Raw genomic sequence first — 22,623 nt, forward strand, 5'->3', positions numbered from 1 at the left:
ATGGCGTAGGATATGGATATATGACTAAATATCTCTTAAGTATACGTGTACAAATTTAATGTTGTCATAAATATACCCACTCGTTTCTTCTAGATTTGCAAGATTGCAAAAGTATCAATTTATCTAACACAAAATTCTTTCAAATAGTAGTGAGTACTATAGGAATATCGGCTCTGTTTAGGTATAAATATATGTTGTAGCAAGGTTCACCAAGTATCTCTTAGGAAGCTTTTATTTGGCTTATAGAGTATCCTCATTTTTCATACTAAGCTAGCTTGTACCTGAACATGTGGAACACCATTAGAAAATCATTATGGCTTAAATCAAACTGCCTCTCCCACCAAAATCAAGTTGCTAGTGACTCGGTGCATCGTGGGAACTTGGCTTTGCAGCAGCTGAGCTGCAATGCTTGTCTGGAGGAAAACAAAGCGTGTAAGTGTGATCAAAGCTTTGAGAGCTGCAAGAGAGTCTCGGCTGTTGATGAGCGCCATGCAGAGGCCAACAATTCTTTTACTCATTCTGTAATCAACATGACTGGGATGCTCATAGGTAATTTTTTTCAAACACTTGGAGTACTTGTTCGTTTGATTCAAAAAAATTAGTGTTTTTATCATTTGTATGTGTATGTGTGCGTGCATGCGTTGCCAGATTGTGAATCTGTGAACCACATTTAAATACGCAGTATAGATTCACAGTCCGGCTATATATAGATATACACAAAAAAACATCGATCTCTATTTACAGTTTACATGACTCAGAAAATATTGTAAGTAAATGATTTTTGCATATGTATTATGCTGCAGGTTTGGGGCAGTTATCAACTCCATATGCCTTAGAAACTGGGGGGTGGTCTTCTGCATTCCTACTGATAGGACTTGGGGTAATATGTGCATATTGTTCTCATATACTTGGAAAATGCCTTGACAAAAATCCCAAGTCAAGAAGCTACACAGATATTGGACAGCAGGCATTTGGAACCAAAGGAAAACTTATAGCAGCAACCTTGATTTACATGGAGATCTTCATGGCCCTTGTATCCTACACCATCTCATTACATGACAACCTAAACACAGTGTTCTCAGGGACGCAATTTAAGGTGTCATGGGCCAAGTTATCAAAATCTCAGCTCTTAACCTCGATGGCGGTCTTGGTAGCTCTGCCTAGTCTGTGGTTGAGAGATCTCTCTGCCATATCTTTCCTTTCATTCGGCGGTCTTCTCATGTCGCTTGTCATTTTTACATCAGTGGCATGCACCGGCATTTTCGGAGGGGTGAAAGCTAACCACACCATACCAGCCCTCCGGCTTCATAATATTCCTGCAATATCTGGCCTTTATATCTTCAGCTATGCAGGACATATTGTTTTCCCCAATTTATACAAGGCCATGAAAGATCCATCCAAGTTCACCAAGGTACTTTTCATCTCTCAAATTTTAATAACTAATGAAACATGTGAGTGCTGATCATTGGATTTTGTTCTACAATTGGTGACCATGGAATTTTATGAACATGTGCTCCAAACAAAACCAATTTGTTTTCTGTGTTATTAACTTTGTTTTTCTGGTTTAAATTTCTGCAGGTATCTATAGTGAGCTTCACTTTAGTGACGACACTTTACGCGACCCTAGCCTTCATGGGAGCCAAGTTGTTTGGTCCCCAAGTGAATCCTCAAATCACTCTAAGCATGCCTCCACATCTTATAGTGACAAAAATTGCATTGTGGGCAACTGTGCTGACACCAATGACCAAATATGCTCTGGAATTTGCACCAATGGCCATCCAGCTTGAGCACAACCTTCCTCATTCTATGAGCTCCAGAACAAAGCTGATCATCAGGGGTACTGTGGGTTCAGTCCTACTTCTGGTGATTCTAGCATTGGCTCTCTCTGTCCCATATTTTGAGCATGTTCTCAGCCTCACAGGATCCCTTGTAAGTATTGGCATTTGTCTCATTCTCCCTTGTGCCTTCTACCTCAAGATCTGTTGGGGTCAGATTTCAAGGCCTCTCCTGCTCCTTAACTTCACTCTCATTGCATTTGGCTTACTTCTGGGAGTAGTTGGAACCATTTCCTCATCAAAGTTGCTCATAAAAAACCTCAACAGAGCTCACTCAGGCTGAAAAGATGAACCATGATATGCAAATAGACTTGCATTTTTCATTCTGGGATGAGTGTTGCTTCTCTGTTCTCCTTTGATTTTGTTTTTATTTTTTCACCTTTTTTATTTTTCGTGTAGTATTTTTGAAGATTACACTCTAGAGTGATCTATGTATCTGCGGTTGTCATCATATGAATAATATTTTCGGAAACAGTAAATAATTTTTTTTTTGTCTTTCTTCAATATAATTTTTGTTTTCTGGTGGACTTTTTATAACAAAATAATAAATATATATGAAGCCAGTGGCCTTGCGCAGAATATCACACAAATTTTGCTGGCCAACGCACCACACACCATGCAAAATCTGTTGACAGAAGAAAAAAGCAGCCCGATTGAATGAATGAAAGATGGTAATTGGTTATATATACAAATACATACGGTTGACGGTTGCTCAACACCTCTCCACTCAAAAGAAATGTTTCCTGTAAGTACTCCTGAAAATGGGAAAAAAAAAAAAATTGTTTTCCCAATTGGAGAAGCAATTGTATTAAAACAAATGCATAAACCTGAACAAACTGAAAAAAAAATACAAAATATAAGTTTTTGGTTTATTTTGATAAGCCAAAAAAACTTACCAATTCTGTCATCCTTGTTTAATTTTGATAGGCCAAAAAAGTTTGGAAATATCCTTGAATCATAGCATTGAATCAAAATTCCCTTAGCAGATCGATAACAGTAAGTCCTAGTTACCAAGATAACATCCGATTTTTGGTATACACTATGTGTTTTTTTGGTCGAATGATGCTTTCATTGAAAGCCAGACGGGAGCAAAACAACAAGGAACAATACATGGTAGTTACACCCCAGTAAAAGAAAAGCAGCAGAAAACTAATTGTACAAATACGCAACTGGCGGATTCTGTTCCCAATATTGTCATGCAAAGCTCTAGTTCCAGAACGACCAGTGGCGGATTTAGGATTTATACCTCAAGGGGCCAACGTGTAAAATTTCAACCAAAAAAAAATTGTTAATGAAAAAATACCTGGTAATATTTTCATAAAAAAGGGGGCAAGAAAAGACAAGTTCTCATACTCTAAAATATGAAAACGTAGCATTATGTCTTCATTATGAATATAAGCAAAAATATCTTGGTGCCCCAATGAATGAATCAAAACACAAAACTCTATATCAATTACACACAAAAAAACAAAGCCCATAATCAATAATCAACCAATAAATAACAAAACTACTCCAATAAATCAAACCAAAGTGAATAAATCATAAATTTCATTCCAATTAAATATATATTATCATTGTAACTGCTCAATTCTCCATCTTTACAGAGAGAAGAATGGGGTAGCTGGCTATTTAGCCAACTGGAGTTATAATTTCTATTTGTTTCAAAACTTGTTGATTACTTGTTGGCTGTCCCTAGAACTCGGATGTTTGTTTCAACCATTCTGGGTAGTTTGTTTCATTATGAAACAAATGGTGGGCTGCCGTATTTTTTGGGGCATGGTTTCTACATGGTTGGTGTACTGGCTTATTTTTACATAAAACTAACGGTGGGTATTCCTTTTTTAATAGAAACGGGTCGCACGGTTCCATTAAAAACACTTGAAACGGGCCGTTTCACTAAGGCAAACCACCTCAGCCTTCCCCCGACGCGAGACTTCTAAAACCTAACAGAAGACCCCTCTCTTTGGATTTTCAGCGAACATTTGGTGTGCACTCTGGGTCGCCGACCAACCTTCCATAGGGTCAAGATCGGAGCTTCCAGGAAGGATTTCGAGGGTTCATGGGGTCAAGAACTTCTACCACCAATTGTAGTTCTCTTCATATGACTTCACCAATTTTTGACATTCATCATTATTAATTCTTCGTCTTCTACACCAAACTTAGAAGAATGCTTGTTGCTCTTCAATAATGAGTTTTGACTTTTCAAAATTTTGTTTATTTAGTTGGATGCCTTTATTTTAAGAAGGCTTAATTACTATAGTGCTCCTTAAAACTGTGGTCAAATTTCACTTTACTTTTTAAAAGTTAAAATGACCCAGAGTGCTCCATTTGACTAAGGTTTGGTGGTTCACTTTACCCCTACTGTTAACTATGTTAAAAATTCTATTAAAAACACTAATATGGCACAAATTTATCCCACCCTTTAACTGAAATGTATGCCACATGTGAAAAAACAATAAATATTTTATTTTAAAAAAATTTAACAAATGAAAAAAATATTTAAAAAATTACTTTGTTCTTGTTTCTCCCTATCCCTCTTTCTCTCTGTACCAAGGGCGATTCTGTGCACAGCTCAAATTTTTTTATATTTTTAAATACCTACATATGTTATAAGCCTAGCTCAAAAGTTAAAAAATTAAAAGTAAACCCTACACACATGCTACTCATCCAAGTAGTCCCATATCCTCTCTCCTCCTCTTTTGGCTATGCCACATCAACTTGTTTCTCTCTCTCTTAGCTACACGACATCAACAACTTCTAGCTCCCTCTGTTTTCTATATATCTTTAATTATAGTTATAATTTAAAGGCTTATTTACTATAGCGCCCCCTGAAACTTTGGTCAAATCTCACTTTGCCCCCCAAAACTTAAAGTGGCCCATTTACCCCGCTTGACCGTGGTTTGGTGACTCACTTTGCCCCCTATCGTCAACTTCATCTAAAAATCTGTTAACTATAATGACGTGGCATGGGTGTTTTTATAATTTCATAAACATGTATCATTATCCACCAATTAAAGGGTGACATGGCCAATGGAGCCCACCTCCACATAAAAATAATTAAATATTCTAATAATTAAAACTAATAAAAATAAAAATAAAACATTAAAAAATTTAAAACTAAAAAGAATCTCTCTCTCTCTCTCTCTCTCTCTCTCTCTCTCTACCCAACCCCTCTTGGCAGCCATAACCGCCCTCCTCAAGCCCACCCCCTCCCTGCCCAAACAACGAGAAATTATAGAATAGTACGGTATCACCACGTCAGCTGGTGATACTCCCATTCAAAATCTGCCACATGTCTATTTTATTTTTAAAAGTTAAAAACTAATTACAGCTGGATATGAAATTATACTTTTACCCTTTCAAATAAAATTTTAAAAAAAAATAAAAAAAGAACGAGTTACCCAAACTATCTCCCTCTGCTGCCGCACCCTTCTCTTTCACTTTCTCTCTCTCTCTCTTCTTCCCTCCATCTCTCCATCCTCTCTCGATAACATATGAGAAAGCTTTAGACTTTTCAATTGAATATGACCTGGCCAAAAGTTGACTTGGGATCAATTGGAATATGCAGATCTCATTCTTCTAGATGAGAGAGAGAAACTGAGAGAGCGGGGGCGATGGCCAGGGGAGGCAAAGCTGAGTGCAGTGGTTGGTGTACAATATTCTAGTTTTTTAATTTTTTTTATTCTTTTTATTTTGAGGGAGATGAATAAATGGGCAGAATTTCAATGTGGAAATAAACAACAAATGTAAGATAAAGTAGTTGCTGGTACAGTAGAGAGAGATGGAGGATTAGAAACTCAGAGAGAGGTGACGGCGAGCGGGACTGGTAATTTCAGTCGGGTGGGAGTGGTGCAATCTTCTTCTTTGTGGTTTTTCTTTTATTAATTTTATTGTTAAGGGTAAAATTGGATGTGAAAGTCCAGTTGTATAAAATACTGTAGTTTTCTTTAAAAAGAGACAGGTGGCAGATTTTGAGTGGGAGTATCACTATCTGACGTGGTGATACTGTACCATTCTATAATTTCTCCCAAACAACCACCAACCCAGGTGATGTGGAAAATTGCTCCCATTTTTTGACTAATTTTCAAATCACTCTCATAAACTAAATCTCTTACCCATAAACCAAACCTTTCTCTCTGCCTTTGTCTCTCCCATGCCTCCTACACTCTCAGGGGTCGTTTGGTACGGCGGACTGTCATGGACTGGACTAAATCCTGGGACTGTCTTGGATTAGCTCGGATTGGACTAAGCTGGATTAAGTACTGACCTACGTTTGGTGCTGCGTCGGACTAAGAAGCTGGATTGTAAAAATAGTGAAGACCTATGTTTGGTGCTGTGTCGGACTAAAAAATAATTCTTGTAATATTTAAATTTAATTTGAAATTTTGACCTAAAAATAAATAAATGCTACAAAGAAACACAATTCAAAGATTTAAAACAATAAAACAAATAAAATTATGATTGTTTATGAAGAATAAAATTTTGATATTTTTTTTTTTTGGCTTCTCAAGATTTATCTTAGTTGCTCCTTAGCCTTGCCCCAAGACTACTACAAATCTTCTATTTTTTGTTGGTCGAAACATTACTAAGGAGCTAAACTCACTCTATATAATTCTACGTCTTTCATGGAAGACCAAGTAAAAAATAATTTAAAATATATATATATATGTATGTATAATTTTTGTATATTTGACTTTTGACTTTAAACTGAAAAATATAATTTAACAAGGTAATAATTGCTTGCGATAAAGAAAGCAACACATCATGAATTATTAAACTTGTTTCAATATAAAAAGAATATCAAGCATTTGTCAATTATTATAGTTTGATTTTCCAGCACATCATGAATTATTAAACTTGTTTCAATATAAAAAGAATATCAAGCATTTGTCAATTATTATAGTTTGATTTTCCAAATACAAATGTGGTCAAATGCAATATCAAAATAATTCTTGTAATATTTAAATTTAATTACGGATTTTGACCTAATAAATAAATAAATGTTAAAAATCCCAATTAAAAATTTAAAACAATAATAAAAAGAAAACAAATAAAATCCTAATATTTTTTAAAGAGAGGAGTCGGACTAGCGTGTTCTATTTAGGAACGTGCTATTTAGTGAATCACTTTTCGGGCTCACTATATTAGACGGGCGAGTGAGGCCTTTTTTTCACTATTGGACTATATAGTCTCATTTAAGTTAGTCCTGTCTGTTACCAAATATGGGTTTCGAGTGTTATTTAGCATAGTCCAGTTCAGTCTAGTCCAGTGAAGCGTACCAAACATACCCTCAGTCGTATCACCACCACCGTTGAAAAAGGAAAAAAAAAACCCAAAAACCAATAAATTAACCTTCTTATTCAATCAAATTTCCACAAAAACTCATTAGAATATAACATCAACCAAACTAATATACACAAACAATAACCCAATCAATTACCCAGAACCCGCACCCCACCCAATCTACTGCAGCCCCAAATTTCCGCAATCACCCACAAAATTCCTCTCTCAAACCATGCCCACATCCACCACTCTCATACCCACAAAACTCTCGTACCTACAAAACTCCTTAATTTGAGTTTTTCTTGTCAACAATTTGGGGATTGTAGCAAGGATTGTGTGTGTGTGTGTGTGAGAGAGAGTGACGACCGCCAAGTTCAGGTTTGAAACGGGTCAGCGCCTGCGACCCGATTAAGCCATCGGATCTCCTCGAAGCTGTGAAGCCTTCGATGGTGTTGATGTGGCTGTGAAGCTGTTCGAAGAGAGTGGGGAAGAGAGATGGAGGGATCAGACTCTTCAAAGAAAAAAGAAAAAAAAATTTAGCATTATTTTTATTTTTTCACATTTATTCCTTCGATTCAGCAACCTGCTTTGGAGAGTGAGAGAATACTAAGTTCGTTTGTTCAGAGAGAGAGAGAGAGAGAGAGAGAGAAGAAAAGGCAAAAGAAAATAGTGATAGAGAAAAAGAAGTGCTAGGGTTTTGACTGGTGGCTGCTTTGGGTGGCGTTGGGTTGGGTGTTGGCTGTGGTCTGATGGTGAAGTTAGGGGAAGGAGAGGGCCAGAGAGACAGAGAGAGATGAAGAAGAAGATATTTTTTTAAAATTTAATTTTCCATTTAATTTTTTTTAATTAAACAGTAATTACATTATTTTTATTTTTATTAATATGTTATTTCACTTCAGCAAAAAAAGTGGGCCATGTATATGACACATCATCATTTGTGGTAAAAATACGAAAATAGCCCTGCCACGTCATCCAAATTGACGGAGTTATGAATGGAGATAACAGCAGGGGGCAAAGTGAGTCACCAAACCACGGTCAAGCGGGGTAAATGGGCCACTTTAAGTTTTGGGGGGCAAATTGAGATTTGACCAAAGTTTCAGGGGGCGCTACAGTAAATAAGTATTCTAGGGTTTAATTAGGGATGAAAGAGAGTTTGTTAATAATATCGATAATACATCAGTAATTGAAGATTTTAAGAGTTCTAAGCATCGCTGGGTTAAATTTTAGATTTAAAAGAGTTTTGTTTTATTTTGCATTGCATTTACTTTTAATTTTAGTTTTAGTTTTTGTATTTGTGGAACTTTTATTTATGGATATAAATGCATTTGAGGATAAGGCTCATTACGTACTCCTTGACTAGGTGTATCTTTTTATGTTTATTAATGAAATTCACTACCATCGAGTTTAGCCTATAAGTTTTGCCTAATTGGCTTTCGAATTTTGAAACCACCAGTGCTCTATACCCACCCCTCACCGCCCAAACAACAACCAACCCATGACACACACCCATCCCTTCCCACAAACTCACAAAAACAGAAAAAATATTCTTATGTTTCCAACGTCCAAATTTAGCCCAATACATTTCTTAATTGAGGAACAAGGGAAGAGTACATCTACATATTGCACAATTAGAACACAACCAACTACGAAGACCAAAACAACCATAAGAAAATAAAGCAGAATAATTGTGGGAGCATATATTTCACCGGCCAATAAGAAGATGACACATGAAAAAGGAATATTCTTTAGGTCAAATTAATTACCCTAATTAATTCCTATTTAATTAGGGAAATTATCTTTAATATAAAAAATGAATATCTCCCTAAATCAAGGAATCAATCTCCACCAAATATCTTAGAGTAATTCCTATAATCTTTTTGGGGAAGAATAATCTTAATCAAATAAGGATTATTCTCCCAAAATCCTAGCACACAAGGAGGCTATAAATATATAGCCACAAAAGACATTTGGTACGTCGGATTGTAATGACTAATTTTTGTCGGATAGTATTAATTTGTTTCGAAGAGTACTGATTATTTATCTATAATATTATAAGGTGTTTAGTTCTACTCCAGATAAATAGTTTGATTAAGTTATATTGTGTTTGGTGCTCCGTCGAATAACAGTTGATCAGACTCCATGAGCTTGAAAAATCATATCGACTGACATGGACACTCAATCATTTGCTTCCTCTTACACCATTATTTCGTCCACAATTATAATATCTCCACTCAATAATTTTTTTTCTTTTTCAATAAACTGTTGAGTTTTCAAGAATGAAACTATAGTGCCATTCCATCATCAGGGATGTATACAATTTTGTTTCACTTGGGAGGGTCTATCCTGTTGATTGGGAGCATTGAACCACCCACAACCAAGAACCATAGAAATTGATGTTTCTCCGTTTTCAATAACTCAACCCAAGAACAGAAATACCTCTACTATCAGATTCACCAAATTGTACTAGAAGGTCTTTTGGTTCATGAGCACCTTTCAATTTCTTTCGATCACGGTCCACCCCCAAATCTTCTCAACACACCCGACCCCAAATATGGACCTTGAGCAACCCACCCCCATGCCCACACCCACTGTCCACCAAATCTATCAATTTGTGTAGCAAATAATTTCCTACACAATCGAAGATCCAAATATGAATTTCTCTAACAATGAACAACACATACTTGAAACTAAGATGGGCAGCAATCAAAATTGAAAGGGAACCAAAACTGTGAGAATCTGTGGTTAGAGATGAGGGAATTTGATTGAGTCTATGTCTATGAGACAGTGGATTATTTCGATAATTAGGGGTTGGAGGAAGAGTCGACCTGCTGGGTTTAGAGGCTAGTCGAAGTAGTCATCAGCTGCCAATCAACCTATGAGAAAGAATGAGAGATCTGAGGAGAATATAGTAGAGAAGAAATGTAGAGCGTGTTATTTTTTCCCTAATCTTATAATTAAGCATGTATTATCTAAACCGGGGTCTATGGGTTGTATTAGTTAGTCAGGTAAGGAGAGTATTAAAAGTCCAATCTGTTTAATATAGTCAGGTAATTAAATAATACAAGTTGACACTAAAGAACTGACATGGACAATTTACTCCTATCTAGAGTCTAATACGATGTACCAAACATACCATCAGGGTAATTCCAAAACCCAACAAAAATTCCTCACACACACACACACACACACTCTCTCTCTCTCTCTCTCTCTCTCTCTCTCTCCCACACGGCTAAGTGCCACCGCACACGGCTCCGACCACCCAGCTCTCTCCATGAGAGAAAACTCCATCCATTTTAGCTATTGACGTATCTTTTCTCAAAGATCAAATTGAACTAACTTAAGCATCGGAGGGCTTTTGGCCAACACCCCCCCGAGTGTGGTTTATTTACTCCTATTTATTTTGTAGTGATCGAGGAAGAGGGAGAAGGAAGATCGAAGGTCGAGGAATCAATCCGCAAATATTCCTTGTGCAGAAATTTGCACAAACAAATTGGTGCTTTCATTGAGAGCTTTGAAATATACTCAAAGCGTAGTTCTCAACTATAACGAATATGTTTCCTTCCGTTCATCACTCAACCAAAGCCTTGTGAACGACCATGGCCGAAGGCGTACGCACGAGAAGCAAGAATGCCGCGACGACTCAATCCATGACGGGACCAAGCCATATGTGTCACTGCCCCACCGTCGAGATCGTGGCATACATTTTAGCAAACTGGTGGAACCCATTCGTTCCACTTTAACAGTTTTAACAGAGTTATAGTGGGGGGCAAAGTGAACCACCAAAACATGGTCAAGGGGGCATGATACGATTTTTACCATCCATGCAAATCAGGTTAAAATCACATAAAATACTTGCAAGAATACAAGGCTATTGTAGTATAGATGCTCATGCAAAGTCGTTCTCCTCAAGGACTATTTAGTAATTAATGTAAAAACAATATCTAATTAACGACTTGAAATTAAGGGCTAAAAAGGTTGATTCTGTAATTGTCTAAAAACTACGAATGTTGATTAAAAACAAATATGATCAAAAGAGTTTTATAATCCAATTTATAAAAGCACTAGGGTTTCATCATCACTTAGCAATCCTATGAATTTTTACCAATTACTTATTATCTGCACATGTCACTTTGAAGGTTAAGTTTTCCTAATTTATATTCTACTTGGAACCTCCAACATAGAACGTATATCAAATATGCAACCCGTCCGAATGTTCGGATCAAATCTGAACATGAAAGACTCATTACGTTTTGTGAAAACCCTTTGAAAAACCATGCAACCCTTAAGACGTGGTGTTCATCTTAAGTGAAATTACAATTATTAATCACAAGAAGCTAGCGTCAATTTCAGGGAACCTTCCGACCAAAATTGCATCCAATTACTTTTCTAGATCCTAATGGTGATCAGGCATTAAGACAATTAGATAGTTTAAAACAGTGATTAACAATTCAAAGTATGCATGCAATCAATCATAAGCAATTAAATAAAAATCACATATTCATGCTAAGGTTCAAGGCTTCACCCTAGCAAAAGAGAATTAGTTACGCATATTCATAACTAAAATCAAAGAAAATATCATTTCAATGAATAAGAATAAAAACACCTTGAAGTAGAAGTTCTTCAAAAACCCTAACCCACAATGTCACGTTCAAAAGCCAAAAGAGAAGTCCTAAAAATTCTGTGAAAAAGAACTTAAATACCTCCTAAAACCTAGCTGCTCAATCCCCACAAGGAAACTAAGTTAAAATAAGATAATATTAGGATATAATTAAGTCCAAGTTGGATTAGGAGAATCTGCCCACAATATGCCCAGCCACGTTTTGGCCTCAAATCTCCTCCAAATCCTGCCCAAGATAGCTTGTTTTAAAGATAAAAACGTTCTAAACACTTCTCCAGAAGGCCACGAACCCATCTGAGGTCATCTTGGGCTCCAAAAATGCAATAAAGGCCCAAAACGTCACTATTCCAGCACCACGCATTGCTCCTTTATTTTATTGCCAGAAAATAACCGCTTGGTAGAAAAATATGAAATTTTGATACAATCAAGCTAAGTGACTCACGAATGTCTTCCAACTGGAATTACTCCAAAATTCGTCCATTTGATTATGTTTTGCTCCAGAGAAAGTCGAAAGTCCTATATTGGAAATATAATTCAAAGTACCAAAATTCTTCCAAAATATTAACCAAAATATACTAAGAATGGAGTTAAATATATAATATAAAATATACTCATCAGGGCACTCTGGGTCACTTTAAATATTAGAGGGTAAAATGAGATTTGACTATAATTTCAAGGGCACTACAGTCTATAAGCCTTTAAAAAATTCAATATTTTTCGTCAATGTACTTCCTTATTTTACCCATATTTTTAACTTAAAATTTTTCAAAAAACATTTGAACCAACAAACAACCCTCCCCATAAAATACAAAAATGACTAAAACAAAAAAAAAAACAAAAAAAAACAAAATTATCAAAGCATAAAGCCTATAAAAGGAATGATAATAAGGAGAGAGGTGGCTTGGTCTCAAAGAGAGGCAAGTGAGGGGGAGCCCACCATAAAATGATCAAATAGGAACAGTTAAATGAAAACAAAGGTTGGTCTGTGGACCAGCTGTTCAATGCTTAATCCTCCAAATTAGACTTGCAGTCAGCAAAATGTAGGTTGAGTTTCAGTTTAACCAACTCTAACACCCACTCCATCATATTCATAATCATTCTTTTCTTATAAATTTCTCCCCACGTACCAAACTAGAACAACAGTATTGGATCAAAATTTTCCACATTTGAATCATTCTTGCTTAACTTGTTCCTAAAGCCAGCCCCAATTTCGAACTGATATAATACACCACATTGTGTTTCCATGGCTTCTAAGTCCAACAAAACAAGGCTTAGGCTTTGTAGTTTTGTCTATGAAGGGATGAAGGATCGCATTGAAAGATTTGCTGTTCTTCCTTTTGGCATTGGCTGCGCTTCTCAGTCCAGCGTTGCCATTGGCACAAGTGATGATCAAACAAGAAAACCAAAAGAAGAAACACAAAACCCACCTCCACATGTAACAAGTATGTTCTCTCTCTCTCTCTCTCTCTCTCTCTCTCTCTCTCTCTCTCTCTCTCTCTAAAGTTGATATTGGTGTTAATTTGAGACTATATGGTGTTTTGATAAGGAAGACGACGGAAAAGCACAAGGAGCTAAAGTGAAGAACATTCATCGTTTTCTGAATCTTAGGAAGAGTCACATTTCCAGTGGGATTGAAAGATTGATCAGAAGCATCAAAAGTTTGTCTCAAATATTTGGTAAGCCGATGATTAATTCAATGCCTAATTATAGATATATGCATGCTCTAAACATGTTTTATTACTTTTTCCTTAGATGGTTCTTAAAATGAAAGGCTTAAGAGTTAATGAAATGTTCCGTAATCACCTTATAGAGTGCGTTGCAAGTTCAAAAAATGTTGACTTTAAAGAAGTATGCACATGTGTGATACTGGAATACGACAACATGGTATAACTTGCTCACGCATTATAATATGGGTGTACGACATGGTTCTCCACTTATAACATATACCACATGATTGTACTTGAATATACCACACATATACATCCGCCCGTTTTAAAGCCCTAATTAACCCATGAGATAGCTGAGACAATTAGCTGTACCAACTGATTTAAGAAAAAAAATACAGAAATTAGGTGTACCAAGAAACTTTTTTTGTTTTGGTCTCATCCTAAGGAATTTATGCAATGAAGAATTTCCATATGAAAAATATATTATAACATATGTTATTTTATTTCTAATTAGTTGTTTAATATCTATATTACATATATATATATATATATATATATATATATATGGTTGTTCAGTTTACAAGGAAGAGATTGAGGAAGAAGAGGAGAGAGAGATGGAAATTGGGTTGCCCACAGATGTGAAGCATGTGACACACATAGGATTGGATGGGTCAACAACTACCAATACAAACGGATCCATAAAAGGCAGCTGGGAAAATTTCAACAATGCTCCAGAAATACTCTCTTTCCCTTCAATTTCTTTAAAGCAGTTTGAGTTCGCCATGGCTGCACAGACCACCCACCAGCCTCAGCCGCTCCTTGTTGATGATCGAAGGACGCCCACAGATGTTAATTAATTTTAATTAATCGAAGCTAGAGCATGCTGTGATGTGTTTTGATTATCTTAATCATCATGTCCACGTCAACTAATTAATTACAGATTAAGCATGCATGGTTTGGACTGTTGAATTTCTGAGGAGGTGGGGGTGGGGTGATGATCATGTCAAGATCAGTTCATGATGAATTTTTATTGATGGAAATTGATTAGGGTGCGTGGAGTGACATTAGTGGAGCTTAGAATATTCATATACTGAATCATTTTCATAGTCTTTGCGATGTTAAATTGACCACCCGCACAACAAGGTGTTAAGGATTGTTTTTGCAGAAATTAAGAAAGCCCAAGGGTTGATTTGGATGTAAGGAAATAAGATTATGGATTTGATTATGAGTTTTTTAGTGTAAAAATTACTTAATCGATCGAATTTCCGAATTATTAATTTATACATTAATAGTATAGTCAGACTTGTTGATACCTAAAATTGGTTCAACAAATATCAACATCGAGGTCGGACAATTCTTCCAAACCATTGTCGCCACGTGGCATTGAGTTAAGTAGTTTTGGAAGAGAACTTGGCCTAGTCAAAGATGAAGAGAGAATTTGGACTTTGCCTTGTCTTGTTTGTTTGAAGAACAGCTTTGGGCTGGATAGACCGAGGAATGTAAGAGGCATTTGTTCACACCCAAAATTTGTCTATGAACACCAATTTCTTTAAACACCTATGCCAAAATTGAAAAGTTTTGAACTTATCTCCAAATACCCTAATTTTTTTTTTGTTGGGCCGCTTACGGCCAAATTCAAAATCATTTGTGTCTCACAAGGGCTTGTAGTTTAAGTGATTACATCCAAAGTCCTAGACTCGATTCCACCTTTCTCAATGTCGTTTACGTCTCTATTAATCTTTTGTTTTTTTGTTCAAATCTAATCCATAACGCAATTATTGGACATAACAAAAGTGGATAAGTCCTGCAGCGTCAGCCTTGTGCAGCATACCCTGATCTTGTGGATAAAAGGAACCTTTTGTGTGTGCGCCTGTAGTGCGATTGATTGGTCTTGCAATTTGCATTTGCCATTTGGGCCGACTTTCCAATAGCATAATATTTTTCCATTTTCTAAACCAAAAAAAAAAAAAACATAAATTAGAGAATAATGAAATTGTACATGGTTTAAAGGCGCCACCAAATCCAGCACCCACTTGTCTGTGCCCAACACATGTTCTTCATTCATGGGTTCACATTTTGGTCGCTGCTTAGATCCGTCAGGACGTGCGTCGTCTTAGAGTCACCCACCCATCCCATCCTGAAGTGGCCACACTGACCAACCTCAGCCAAGAAAAATCTAACAATAATCCTTTTGACTTAGTTTTGTCAGAAGTGGATAAATGCGAGAAATTCTCGAGTTCAACCGTAATACTGCCAAGTGATATTATTAATTCATTTATTTTATAACGCATATTTTATTTATTGACGGTATATTTTGGATATTTTAATTTAATTTAATTTAAATTATCAGAAGCGGGATTCGAATTCAGATACAAAATAGAGAATGGATTCGTTCTAGCCAATTTGACTAAGCTCATGTATCTATCTATATATATAAAGCAAAAGGCAGAGAATGGTAAAAAATTCAAAATGCCAGAAAATGCAATTGGTTAATGCAACCATTAAGAATTGAAATTATTAATTAAATGAGGATAATATGGTAAATTCACACTTTTTCATATTTAAAAAAATTAAAATTAAAAGAAAAATCAGATAATAGCCTATTTTTATGGAACACAACTGCCCATTATCTTTTTTAATTCTAAAATAAATTTTAATTTTTTTTTAAAAAAAGCCTCTTGCAGGCTTGGAAGCGCGTGCGGAGAGGCTCGTGTTTTATTAATGATATGTTTACTTACACGGAATGAGATACGATGAGTATTAGAATTATTAATATCCTTGACTTCCGTTTTTTTTTAAACTAACACGTGGATATTTTAGAATTAAAAAAGATAATAGGTAATTGTGTTCCATAAAAATATGATCCATTATCTAATTTTCCTTTTAATTTTAATTTTTTAAATATAAAAAAGTATGAATTTATCATATTATCCTCATTTAATTAATAATTTCAATTCTTAATGTTTGCATTAACCATGAGCACTTTCTAATATTTTGAATGTTTTACCATTCTCTGCTTTTTGCTTTATATATATAGATATATATACATAGATATAGATTTCACATCACAATATGTGATTCAACACCTGAATAATCATGAATTAAATTAATTAGAGGATTCAGTTGATCGAATTCCAATTCATTTCCTCCCTCATTCATAACTTCTCTCTCTTTGATAAAATAAATAAATAAAAAAAATCTCTCATTTAAAATAAATAAACAAATAACTGTCATACAATATTATAAATTTAACCAAAATTATAACACGTGAATCACGTCATAGATGTGATAATCACACTATGTGATTAGGTTGGAGTAAGTGATGGGTTAGAGAGAAGCGATAAGACTAAGCCACTTCTTCATGTATATAGCGCTGGCGACCACATTACATCAACTACTTTTTTTTTCTTTCTTTTTTTCTTTTGGGTTCAAATACATAAACTAATTTTGGATTTTGTTGTTCTGGCAAACAAATAGAACATTCTGTTAAAACAGATAAACTAATACAATTACTGTTAAGTATTAGGTATTTAGTAACAAATCCAATTATTTAGCTGGCAGTGCAGTGAGAGAGAGAGAGAGAGAGAGAGAGAGAGAGCATCGAAACAATTACTTGTGAAGTTAGTCTTCTTTCTTCAACATCCATCATCTACCATCAGTTTGAGCCTTGAGGAAAAATAAAATAATATAATTTTCTTGTCTTCAGATAGAAAGGTCGTCTCTCTCTGCAATCAGAAACCAGATTCTAAGGTGCGCTTAGGTTGTGTCTGATCGACTCTCTCCTCTGCCCCTTTTCCGTCAACGTCGAATTGGCAAATTGGTAATTTTACATAAATGGGTTATCTTTTTTTTTTCTTTCTTGAGGTCGGAAATGAATTGAATTATCCTTATGAATATGAAATTTGATGTGATTTGGGAAATTGGGATTGAAATTGAAATGCTTTTTATGTGACTTACAGACAGAACTGATAGAAATTATCCGTTATCCTTGAAATCAATCCAAATTATCCGAAACAGAAAGCAAGACGGATCCGCCGGTGGAGCCAAGGAAGGGACCCGACTGTATGGTGGGGTTGGAGTGCTTTCTGGACCTCGTCAGGGCACTCGGCATGGGCTCCTGCCTCTCCCTGGAAGGCGGGGTCCCTTCCTCTCCGGGGCCGGGCAACAAGAGGAGGAAGAGGAGGGTGACTGGGAACTCCTCTGCCACGGCGGTAGCGCCGCCTTCCAGTAATCTGGAGATGTGGCTGCACAGAGTCCCTGACAGGCAGTTCCTCAATGGTTCCTCTGATTTTGCTTCCTTGTTCAGCAAGCAAGGCAAGAAAGGGGTCAATCAGGACGCCATGATTGCTTGGGAGGTACTTTGCTTTCTCTGTGCAACTTCAACTTTTACTCAGTTTTATCTCTCTCCCTCTCGCTCTATATATATATATATATATGGAAATTGAATCTGGATTATTGAGTAGTACAATACTAAAGAATTTGTGGTGTTTTACAGAATTTTGGTTCCCCGGATACCATATTTTGTGGTGTTTTTGATGGGCATGGCCCTTTTGGCCATGTGGTTGCAAAGAAGGTGAGGGATGCTCTACCTTTGAAGCTGACTTCACAATGGGTATTGACTAATAACGCCAGGAAAGGGGCTGCTGATGATACCAACGAGGCTGCTTCATATCAAGACCACAAGGATATGGAGCACTGTGAGCTTTTTATGACATTGAAAGATTCTTTTCTGAAGGCTTTTAAGGTCATGGACAAGGAGCTCAAATTGCATCCTCGTATTGATTGCTTTTGCAGTGGGACAACTGCTGTTACCTTGGTCAAGCAGGTATTTCATTTGCATCACAAATTCATTGTTCTTGGTGAACACTTACAAAGAGTCTTAATCTAATAAAGTTGCAGTACTTGTATGAAATATGGACACTTGAGATTTACAGTGGGTCAATATCTGATGCAAGAACTGAGATGCTATTAGTTAAGTTTTGGTACATCGAGATTGCACCTGTAAATTTGTCTTAAATACGTATATGATGTTTACAGGGTCAGGATCTTGTTATTGCAAATGTTGGGGACTCTAGAGCTCTACTAGGCACCAGAGATGAAGATGGCTCCCTCGTTGCTGTTCAGTTGACTGTAGACCTCAAACCAAATCTTCCAAGTAGCTTTCTTTCTCCCACTCTTTCTAATCCATGGTTAGAGTTCAAAGATTCCAACTTTACAGAAAATACACAGCATTTGGTTACTACTTGTCTTAGAAACAAATGCATAGTTCAGACTTAATATCAATCTCATTATTTTTTATATTGATAATAAACTTTTTAAATTTTTACAATAGAATCCAGCTGAGGATTTCTTTCTTTGATAGTATCTAGAAATCAGGAGCAGTGCCCCATTGATAGCTTATGTTCCTTAGGATAATTTATTGTTACAGCTGGCGCACTCAATAAAAGAGCTCTCGCTACTAATACTATGAAATTTACGTCACTTAGGATTTAAGAGGTAAAGAAATCCAAGGATGAAAATCCTCAGCTGCATAGTGCTTTAAAAGGTTTTTTCTCTGCAATGGACTAGGTTCAAATGGGGATCTTCTCATTATTTGTATAATTGATGCAATATGTCCTAGTAGATGTTGTATAATCTCAACAACATATCATGTTTTCTCTATTTCTTGATCTTGGATTGCAAGTTTGTTTTAACATTGGGTGCATGGATATATAGATGCTTTTTTGTTTAAATTGATCTGAAAGTAAGTTCACATGCAGACATGCACGCTTGCAGCACCCATCTACACACACGTGTTGATGCATACGCACTTTAATCTGGTGTTATAGTAGTTGAGAATATGGAGTGTTCTTTATTATACAGTTAGGAATCTTGGTTGAATAATACGGGATGATTAATCTTATTTTTTAACGCAATTATTTTATGCATCTAGGGGAAGCAGAGAGGATTATGCTATGTAAAGGACGAGTATTTGCTCTCCAAAACGAGCCTGAGGTCGCTCGAGTTTGGTTGCCCAACAGTAATTCACCTGGCCTTGCCATGGCACGGGCTTTTGGAGATTTCTGCCTAAAGGACTTTGGTTTAATCTCTGTCCCTGATATTTCTTATCGTCGCCTCACTGAGAAGGATGAATTTGTAGTATTGGCTACTGATGGGGTAAGAAATCCACTTGTTTATATAATATGATTTACAGCTTCTTGTTACGATTCAAATTTTCCTGCAGTTTTCTTTTGTCTGGGGGGGCGGTATAGAAAGAGTCGTTATTCAATGAGCCAAGGCCGGCAGCCACCTAAAGCCCTAATTTTTTTTTTTTTTTTTTTTTCTGAAATAGAGGTAGCTAACTAAGTTCCTGTAGTGGTTGGGAGCCACTTAATAGCGTCCCTTCAAGTTGAGTTGGCGTATAGTAACTGATATCCATTTGGCCCCTTGAGTTAGGAGGGGATCATACATCATACCCAACAGTCTCTTTGTGCAATTGTGCGGACCTTGGCATCTGTAGACAATTCAGAGTCATGATCACTCTAGGATTTCAGTTGAGTGTAATGGGATCTCGCCGCCACCTTGGGTATGCCATCACCAATGATGTGCTGTGCTAAGGAGTCATGGCAGGGTTCTTAGCTTTAGCAACTTCCTCCAAACCTGAGGAGTATGACTCTCCTATAAGCTGCACCGTTCAGATGGTACTCCTTAATCCACCAGCCTAGATATATCATCATCTTTGACTGGCTTCCATGAGTGCCTAAGCATAAAAAAAGCCTTGTTCCAGAGATGAAGATATTTGATCCCTAAATACCCTTCATTTTCCTTTTTAGGACATCAAACATCAACCAAGCAATCTTAGCTCCCCTACTTCTCCTAGTTCTTGCATCCTTGAGGAAAAAGCCTACAACTCTCCATTTACAAAGATGGAGAATGTTTGGATAGAGATGCAAACTCTCAATAATCAACCATAGCAGCAAGAGACTTGAAAGCGGTAAAAGTATAAAAAATGATACTCAATCTACCATTCCATAGGCCTTCATCAGGTCAACCTATCCATCTCCCAACAACCAAGGCATTTTGATTAGGCCTGATAAGGTTGAAGAGCATCAGCTTCACTCTATTAACAATGAACTTAGCAATTAGGTAACAATGTTACTGAATAGGGGAGAGGTGTTTGACATGTGCAAGTCATGCACATAGGGGGTTTGGGAGCAAGAGTGGTGGCAATGATGCCCTTAAGAACATTATTTTTAAGTGTTTGGAATACGCAAGTCATTCGCTAGAGACAGGATCATGCGTCCGAAATCCAAATAGAACATTGTTTATGAGTTTCCAAATGCGGTGGAAGCACCATGGACATGGTTTAGGCTTGAATTGAGTCTTTTATATCATCTAGTCTGAAAATTGTGTGTGGTTCTTTATGTGTAATCAAGAGGATTAAGAAAAATCCCCAAAAAAAAAATTTATTTGAAAGAGGAAAGGTTCCTTGTGTGAGTTAATAAAGGTTAGGAAAATTTTGAATGAGGAAAAACAAGACAGAGGAGAAAAGGCTTTATCTTGACCTAATATCGAGTCAGGAACTGGGAGCGCACTAGAGAGAAACAGAAAGGAACTATGGTTTGTTTGTTTGTTTTTTTCTGAGAATATGCACGGATATTTGGGCAGGATCTAAATATGCGGAAAGGAACTATGGTTGTTTCTTTGTTGCTGAGTATATTCATTATTCATCTTCCGTATGGTCGTATTGTGTCAAGCTGTCCATTCTGTGAAGAAACTGGAATTGTAAAAAAATTCTTTTTATACATTTATCTTTTGTTTCCCAATTTTTTCCTTGCAAGTTAAGAAAAAAATTACCCTTGTATGTGTACATAATCTCTGTAATACTCCTGCTTAACCTCATCTATTGCAGTCCTGATCTGTCTTAAATTGTATCATTTGCGTAGTTAATCTTCCACTTCTCTATGCGTTTTTATGTGTTTCTCTTTGAATGAAAGTATCATGGTCCTGGTCTGGTGAACATGATAATCCAAACTTTGAAAGGCTTTGTCGTTGTTAATGTACTTCATGTGAGTTTGGGGACAGAAGTGCAGTTTATTTATCCGCTTCTGGAGATATCTTGATAATTGTTACCAAGCTTTATTCAAAATTCAATTGGATGTAAAGATCTCGTGTATTGTCAGAATGGATTAACTAGAAAGGCCATATGAATCCAAATTGACGTCATCGATTTAGTTTATTCAGCTTCACATAATGCAAAGATTATCACGGGACAGATTGTTTAGCATTGGCTTATATAAATTTACTTTCTGGCAGATATGGGATGTCCTCTCAAATGAAGAAGTCGTAAAAATAGTAGCATTAGCTCCACGAGCCTCTGCTGCTCGAGCCCTGGTAGAGTCAGCAACTCGAGCTTGGAGGTCAAAATACCCATATGTCAAGGTTGATGATTGTGCTGTGGTTTGCCTCTTCCTCACCTCCAGTACATCTGACATTAGTTCCGATTTCTCATCAACCGGAGAGGAAATGAGCTCTGGAAATTCTTCCCAATATCAGGTTGGGAGTTAGTATTAAGAAACATCAGAAGCATTGGCATATACTTTTATGACTTGCCTGCTCCTGAGCCTTGTTGATTGTAGGGTCATTAGTTTTGTTATCATTGTCTATATTTCTTTTCCTTCGTATCACCATTTTATTGATTTTTATTTTTTTTTATAAAATCTTGGAAAAAGGTTTGAGGGTTTCATTTATATTGATTGGAAGAGAGACGTGTTATTTCCTTGTCTCTCTTTAGCAGTGTCGATTGGAGTTTTTGTAAATACAGGTCTTGAAGCCTTGTAGTTCTTCATTACAAAGGCTACCCTGATTTTATACGTTGGTAGGTGGTTGGAAATTTTATCCTTGGGTTTTTATTATATTTCTGCTTTTACCTTCTTTGATGTATTGGTTTTTTCTTGTAATTCCAGTGTATCTTTTCTTCCCGGATCGCCTTACCTCTGATTTCTAATTGCTGATTTTTTGTTTGGTAGAGGAAATCCTAATTGTTAATCTTTTTTGGGTATGTTACTAATAATTGCTATTGTTACAGGTTGTTTAATCATATTGAACACTTACGTAACTTACATACAAATTAATAAACGATAACATTTTTCTTTCCAAAACACCATAATTTTAATAAACGGTAGCTTTGTTGAACGAATATTTAACCACGTTCACCCTTAAAATAAGTCAATCTATTCTT

At 36.3% G+C, this 22,623-nt stretch overlaps 3 protein-coding genes across 3 annotated transcripts; all 3 read left to right on the forward strand.

The window, feature by feature from the left end:
• Window positions 1-89: 89 nt before the first annotated feature.
• LOC110748926 (Transmembrane amino acid transporter family protein) lies at window positions 90-2,327 on the forward strand. The gene is made up of 3 exons (XM_021948911.2): window positions 90-549; window positions 804-1,411; window positions 1,579-2,327. Exons 1-3 carry the CDS (start codon window positions 288-290, stop codon window positions 2,116-2,118), a joined length of 1,410 nt encoding a protein of 469 aa, XP_021804603.2. The 5' UTR covers window positions 90-287; the 3' UTR covers window positions 2,119-2,327.
• Window positions 2,328-12,896: 10,569 nt separating this feature from the next.
• On the forward strand, window positions 12,897-14,631 carry LOC110745265 (CRIB domain-containing protein RIC4-like). The gene is made up of 3 exons (XM_021945349.2): window positions 12,897-13,178; window positions 13,287-13,412; window positions 13,980-14,631. Exons 1-3 carry the CDS (start codon window positions 12,980-12,982, stop codon window positions 14,258-14,260), a joined length of 606 nt encoding a protein of 201 aa, XP_021801041.2. The 5' UTR covers window positions 12,897-12,979; the 3' UTR covers window positions 14,261-14,631.
• A 2,241-nt stretch (window positions 14,632-16,872) lies between these two features.
• On the forward strand, window positions 16,873-22,363 carry LOC110749054 (putative protein phosphatase 2C 33). The gene is made up of 6 exons (XM_088246818.1): window positions 16,873-17,223; window positions 17,363-17,758; window positions 17,899-18,228; window positions 18,441-18,558; window positions 19,336-19,559; window positions 21,699-22,363. Exons 2-6 carry the CDS (start codon window positions 17,468-17,470, stop codon window positions 21,948-21,950), a joined length of 1,215 nt encoding a protein of 404 aa, XP_088102944.1. The 5' UTR covers window positions 16,873-17,223; window positions 17,363-17,467; the 3' UTR covers window positions 21,951-22,363.
• The last annotated feature ends 260 nt before the right edge of the window (window positions 22,364-22,623 follow it).

Source organism: Prunus avium, chromosome 1, assembly GCF_965620075.1.
Source record: "Prunus avium chromosome 1, drPruAviu1.hap1.1, whole genome shotgun sequence".
Lineage (NCBI taxonomy): Eukaryota > Viridiplantae > Streptophyta > Magnoliopsida > Rosales > Rosaceae > Prunus > Prunus avium.